The sequence below is a fragment of the Nannospalax galili genome, unplaced genomic scaffold (assembly GCF_000622305.1).
Source record: "Nannospalax galili isolate Female #2095 unplaced genomic scaffold, S.galili_v1.0 scaffold646, whole genome shotgun sequence".
NCBI classification, from domain to species: Eukaryota; Metazoa; Chordata; class Mammalia; order Rodentia; family Spalacidae; genus Nannospalax; species Nannospalax galili.
In genome coordinates, this window is record NW_008355279.1 from 32,882 (window position 1) to 40,329 (window position 7,448).

General features: G+C 39.4%; 1 protein-coding gene across 1 annotated transcript in view; it reads right to left on the reverse strand.

Annotated features, from left to right (window-relative positions):
- The window catches only part of Rfpl4b (ret finger protein like 4B), a 5,759-nt gene extending 4,400 nt beyond the window's left edge, over positions 1-1,359 (reverse strand). Inside the window, 1 exon segment of the mRNA XM_017803003.1 lies at positions 1,249-1,359. Within this exon segment, the coding sequence (XP_017658492.1) occupies positions 1,249-1,359 (111 nt within the window).
- Positions 1,360-7,448: the final 6,089 nt, after the last annotated feature.

A 7,448-nucleotide genomic window follows, 5' to 3' on the forward strand; every position in this document is an offset into this window, starting at 1 on the left:
TCACTTTGGGGAATTCAACACAATACAGGAATTCCCTACAATCCCTAAGGTCAAGCCATTATAGAACGCAACCATCAAAACCTAAAAATTCAATTACAAAAACAAAAAGGGGGAATAAGCCCTGCCCAACAGTTGGGTATGGCCTTATTCACTATTAATGTTCTTAATTTCCAAAAAAATCAGTTGGAATCCCAGTTTCAGAAGCATTGGGGATGACAGGAGCAGAGACCTGAGGTACAGGTAAGATGGAAAGACCCCATCATTGGGCAATGGAAAGGACCAGATCCATTGTTAACCATGGGTTGAGGCTTTGGGTGTGTCTACCCTACAGGAGATTCAAACCCCATATGGGTGCCTGCAAAAAACCTTAAGTGGGTAGGCCAGGATCTGACTGACTAGCATGATGGTCCATGGACAATAGTTCATGAGAAAAAATTCCTCTCTTTGTTTGTATCCATCTGAGGTAAAGGTGAGTTCCTTGACTTCATTGCAGCCTCTTTGACAACTGACTAATTGGCTAAAAGGATCACGGTCTCATAAGTATTTTAACTTGTCCTCCATGACTTGCTTTGTTTCTCTTGATAATGCTTATTTTTAATGTCTTTACCAGATAATTCAGTGACAGAGAACCCTTGGAACTGTCATGGCCCACCTCCTCATGATTACAGACTTCCCCAGGACCCCCTCCGGTTTCCCACGCTTGGCTAACTGAATTAGGCAGAGACTAAGACTGTCATGGGCTGGCATTACCCACATGGCTGCCCTTAATCATGATGCATTTTTAGGCAAAGACGGGTAAGATGTCCCATGACAAGTACTCCTAAGACAGGACATGCACATGGCCAGGTGCATAAGTCCTGTAGTATTATTTTTAGGAAGCTGGGTGCACTAGAGTTTGGTGAATATATGTTCATAATTGTAATATCCTCTTTGTCAATTGTTCCTTTGATCAAAATGATGTTGTGGGGACCTAAAAGCCCCACCTTGCATAGGTCCGAAAGGAAGTTACTGGCTTGCTTTGAAAGTCTGAAGAGTACTTCCGCACTGCTGAGGAGTGCATGATCAGCACATGACCATCCTTAAGATACACCCTGGGCGGGGGGAGTTCCAGGTGCCTTTATAAGCTTTGGAACACTTGCAATAATTGAGTCCCAGCTTGACTAGGCTCCCCATTGCGTCTGAGTGTCCCCGAGTAATGGGGGTGGCATGGGCTGGCGAACAGCATGCTTACTCATCTCCAATCCTTACCTCAACAGGGGTCATGGGTTCGAGTCCCCAGCAACAGGAGAGATGAACAGGATTGGAAAAACATTCCAGGCTCTCTGGACAGGTCACCTCCTCTTTCAAACTGTTGTCCATGGTCCACATTTGAACCAAAATGGCTTCTTAGTTTCTGAAAGCAACCAGGACTGTTCAGTATACACTTTGTCCTTTGACACAGGATGTATCTAAGTCCAATATAAAAATAATGTAAATATTTGTTTATGTAGTTCTGGATAAGAATCATAGTAAGTTTATCATCTATGATTTTTTTTAAAGGCTATCCAAACTTCAGTTGGTAACAAGAAAGAAGCCTGTGGGAACTGTCTTCCAGTCAGGGCACCTTACAGTCTCTGGAAACTTGCAAATAGAGGTTGTCTCCTTTGAACAAAGCTTTTCCTTGTGGGAGCTGAGCCCTCCTGGGCCTTTAGTAGGATCTAGGTAGGAATGCACATCTCCACCCTCAACACCATCCAATATTTATTTATAACTCACTTGCAATTAAAAAAAAATCCTAGACAGGTATGGTGGTGCATGCCTTTAAACCCAGCACTTAGGAGGCAGAGGCAGGCAGATCTCTGTGAGATAGAGGTCAGCCTGGTCTACATAGCAAGTTTTAGGCCAGTTGGAGCTACAGGGAGACACTGTCTCATAAAACCAAAAAAAAAAAAAAATCCATGCCTAAACCCAATCATAAAGCCAAAGCCAATTCTAGCATGGTTGACTCAGATAACTGCCTAAGAAATTTTCAGAATTCCCAAGGAAATTAGTACAAGACTAGCAAAATCCACTGAAAAATGAATGAGATGTCCCTGAGGATGTGCATTTTCATACATGCATCTCATTACGAAAAGCAACCTGAAGTGTAAAATGTAAAATTTTAAGTGGTGATGCTGTCAGAGTTCCCAAACACTGGATAAGACTGGCTCTTTCCTCATCTGAAATCTAAGAATAAAGACACAAACAAAACAAGCTGTTGCCAGAGAGAAATAAGATTATGAAACAGCTCTACAGAAGGGTTACTTTACCTTAACTTGGTGATTCTCAGCAGAGGACTTAAGGTATAACCATTTGTGCATCTACATTTGAGCTCAGACTCTCGGTTTTTATAGTGTCTGAAACAGGCTCCACCCACAACGTGAGTCATAGGCTCCACCCAAATGTTGTCTTGTGTCAATCCAATCAAGTAAACATTAATTCTTCTATGTTTAGCGATTTCACAAAAGCCCACTTAAAACTTCATATAAAATTTCATAATAACTCTTTGAATTCATAGAGCAAGCCTACTATCATCTGAGTGAGATTTGTTTAGTTTCAGAACTCAACTTTTAAAAACAAACTATATTAGAGATCAAATACAAAAATATCCTGTTGAAATCTTATCAAACCTTGCTTGATGTCGTTACTGGTGTCCATATCTTTGATACAATCATAAATGAACAGATCTCAAACAACTTTTATGTCCCTGAACTCAGCAGCTCCATGTATGGGATAAGTTACTAAACAGGAAAAAGAAAACAGCTGTCAAAATAGGCCTACACCCCTGTCGTAATTTTTTAATATTTTATTTTTATTTCATGTGTATGAATGTATTGCCTGCTTGTATGTAAGTGCACCTTCATCATACAATCCCCTTGGAGGTCAGAAGAAGGTGTCAGATCCCCTGAAACTGAAGTTGTAGATGGTTGTTGGCTGCTATGTGGGATTTGAACCTGGGTCCTCTGTAAGACCAGCCAGTACTCTTAACCACTGAGCCATCTCTCCACCTCTGTAATTCTTAATAATATTTTTATTCTCAAAAATGTCATTGATTAAGCAATAAATTATGCAGTCTCCTGTTAAGCAATAAACATTAATAACCTCTTGTTTCTTAGCATGCCTGTTCCTTCAAACATAAGCCTTAATATATGCATCCATTGTTGAACCATTAAGTTGTACTAATTAACATATTTACCACTTCAAACAGCTATCAATTTAGGAAGGAGAACAAGTCTACTGTCTTGGAAATATTCAAGTATCCTATATATAATTATTAATTATAGTCACCTTGAATACATCTTCAAAATTGCTCCTCATGTTTAACTGAAAATTTGTACCCTTTAACTAATACCTCCCCATTCTCTGACCTGTCACAATCCTACACTACTTTTCTGTGTTCTGCGGTTTTATTTTTGGTTTGGGGGGGTTGTTTGTTTGTTTGTTTGTTTGTTTGTTTTAAAGTCCACATATTAGCGTTTTGGTACCTGGTTAAGTAGAACATCCTCCATTTTCATCCACAGTGTTGTAAATGACAGGATTTTCTTCAATTGTGCAAATATTCATCAATTTTCTTTATTCGTTCATGTACTGATGGATAATTATGTTGCTTCTACATCTTAACTGTTGCGAATAGTGCTGTAATGAATAGAGGAATCTACATATCCCTTATTGTATTCAGCTCCTTTTCTTCCAGAAGTGGACTTGCTGGATCAAATGGCAGATGTCATTTTTTAGGAACCTCCATACTGTTTTCCATGTCTGTACCACTTTACAGTCCCACCAGCAGCCTGAAAGTGTCCCCTCTGCCCCATATCCTTACCAACATTTACTCTTTGGACCTGTTTTACAGGTGTGATGTGATAGTCTTTATGCTCTTAGGCATAAATGAGAACACCAAAATACTTTTTTGATTATGCAAATTCTATTTTTACACAATTAGTGTATTATAAATTTTAAAAAATGCATTTTTTAAGAGACCTGTCTTACTATGTAGCCTAACCTGGTCCCCAACTCATGATCCTCCTGCCTCAAACTCCCAAGTACTGGGATTGTAGGTATGTATCACCTTGCCCAGCAAAACTAAAGAAAAAAAAAGTTAAATTTGTTTAACTCATTTAAACTAACAAAAATCATTATAGGTTAATATAATATAGTCTTTAAAAAAAAAACCTGTTCTCTAAAACTATAATCAATTGGTAAGAAGGATGCCATTGATTTGCAAACCTCTATCATTCTTGCTTAATAGAAGACAGCTGGATTCTCACATCTACTTCTGATCAATCTAATGTGATATGTTGTTCTGATTCATGCAAGAGAAATCTTACTTCCCACAGATATTTGGTTGTAAAAATGGAGTAGGGTGCTTGCAGATCCCTTAAAGGGGACTCAGGGGCCCTCTAACACTAATTGAGGACCACTGTTCTGCAATGAATTCTGTCACTGTGATAGCAACAAGTCTTGGCATCAAAGTTGGCAGTGATGCACTTGACCATCTCTTCCTGTGGCTTCAGCCATTTTAAAGCAGAGTCAGATGACGGAGCTAAACATAAAACACTTTTCTGCCTTTCGCATAATGATAAGGTTCTTATCGATTTTCCATTTCATTTATTTAGCTGCAGTGATGAAGTCAAGTCTTCATTTCATCTACTTTGCATCTCCTAATAGGGCTTCAACAGATGTTTAACACCAATCAAACCATCGTCTCTCGTTGATTTTTCTCATTTTGTAGCCAGCTCTGGTGGTGGCTTGAAAATGCCCTGGCTGCTAAGATTTCAGAATTTTTGTTGTTATTCTTTCCCAGGAAAAATATTTTCTTTCCGGAAATATTCATTTTAATCCCCAAATTCTTCATTACTATTGAAATGTTGAATTCAGGGAGAAATATCCTTTAAAAATTTTTTTAAAGTGCTCGAAATATTTGGAGCCAGTTACCTGTGACATCTTAATATCCTCATGACAACTTGTCAAAATGTACATAACTTTCTATTTTTAGAATAATTTTAAATTATCATCAGTGCTTCCATAAGATTAAATCATACACTAGGCTTATTTCCATGGTGTCCTGATTTAGTAGGAAATCAGCTTTCTCCCATGCTAGTTAGGTAGGAAGCCGCCATTTCTGGAAAGGAGAGTGCTGAATGCCAGAGTAGGCTACATGAGACCCGGCATCGAATGAAAATAAAAACGCCACGGTTTTCCATTTTCAAAAGGCAGCGTCCTCAATGGACAGCTTTTCTCCTTGACGTCCGTTCCAGGTATGGGACCACTTTGGTTTGTAGTGTCCTCTTCTCTACGGTCCAACTCCTTTCCTCATCTTTGCTACCACGTTACACATTAAAGTGGCCCCTTCTGTCCATGTGAGAGGAGACAGAAAGTGCGACTAAATTATTAATGCCAACGGGGCTCACTAATGGAGTGCCTTCACCCTCCCCTTCAAACAGCTGTCCTTTTTAGATCTGAGCTTCATGAGGAGAATCTTATCAGCACTTAGAATGTGTAGAATGTTCCAATTTACACTTATTTTAGAGGACACACTAGAAAAAAATGCCAGGGATGACTAGACATATGAACAGTCGATAATATGTAGCCCCTACTGCAGTCCTATGAATGAACCTCACTCATTTTTCAGCCTATAAAGTTTGTTAAAAGTCCTGAAGGCAAGAAGTTCTGAGTTATAGTGATATGTCTTACCTGCAGGTATACAAACGTGTAAGAATTGATAATACATTCTCCACTATAACAGGGTTTCTTAAACTTGTTCCACTAGCCAACATTTTCCCTTCAAGAAAGTTTTACATGATCCTAAGAATAATAGGTATATAAAATAGGTATACAAATCAAACATTTACTGCTAATAAATCATAAGGAAAAGTAGCAGGAGAATATTAAAGGTTATTGTCTTCTGTGGTTAAACTATCAAGTTTCTATAAAACTAGAAAACTTCATACATAAAGTTTAAGAAAAGCTGTGTAATTCATAACACATTAATCTCACATCTGAGCCAAGGTGTTTCAGGCTGAATTCATAGGCATTCCCATGACCTGAGGGTACATGCAATGCAAAGTCTGCACATTGCGTGTTGTAGTGCAGTTCCATGACGCAGCCCAGGTGAATTCAGTACACATTTGATTTTGAATTAATTTTTGGTAGCCACACATTCAGAAATCTTTTACTATTGCCTACTTATTCACTACCTATTCAGTTATGCAACCCCAATGGGTCAAGACCCACAACCTAAGAAACATCGATCTATATATAACATGCTATCTGTGAAAATAGTTCTAACTTGAGTCCCCACTAAGTGCCAATGACCTTAAGCCAGTATGAAGCAAATGTGTGAATAAGTGGAAGTCAGGTGTGCAGAAACAAAGACACACAGTTAGCTTTGAGCTGTTTGTAGTTTGGGAGCCAAATGTCAGGGTTTTCTCATCATCCATGTGTTCTCTTCTTTATTTAAGACTGTTAAAATATTTTTGTGTAGTCTCATCAAAATTGATTTCCTTTCCACTTAATTATCTGACAACCAATGTGCTATCCAATACATGCTGTAAATCTGTCAAAGCAGCCAGGGCCCCTCCCCTGCTTAGGGGCTTCTTTGGTTTGGATATGGTTTGAACGTGTCCATTAAATTTCACATGTTGAAATTCAGTCCCTATTGTTAAGTATTGAGAGAGCTGAAATGCAGTCTGACAGTGGTGTTTGAGGTGAGGCCATTAGTAAGTGAATAGACTTTGATAAATCATTGGAACAAAGTACCTCATGAGTGAATCCTAGCTGGTTTTCTAAGAAGCAAGAAGCATGAGAGATAGAGGACAGGCACCTGCACAGGCCGTATCTCTTACTCTGCAATATCACACACCACCTCTGTAGGTAAGGAGTCAGTGACTGGATACAGTCCTTTGTCTTGCACCTCCAGGCCAGGAACTAAATTAACCTCTTCATAACTTACCTAATCTTCAGTATTCAGTTATTAGCAACAGAAAAGAAAAGTAATACTGGGGCTCAAGGAACATCCAGGCCAGCTGCCACTGGGGCTTATCAACTACAGGGAAGTGAGAAACTGCCAGGCCTGCTCCACAAAGCAGCCACTATCCAGCCATGGCAAAACCCTCACCATCAACCCATCTTCGTTAGTGTCTGACCAAGTATCGTGAGGAAGATCAAAAGCCCTACCATATTCTTACCCTGCTTCTCTGCAGGCACATCTCACACAGGCCAGACAAAAAGCCTCCCATGCTAATTCAGACTGGGTTCATTCTCTGACTTGAACTAGCCCCATCTAGTCATGTGGTTAATAGCTATTCATCATTCAGGTACAATTGGGATGCCAGCTACTGAGGACAGTCTTCCCAGAGCTCTTCAGACTAAGTCATAAAAACCTATTACAAGCCCTCATAGTTCCCATCATGCTTCCTCCATATAAATAGCAC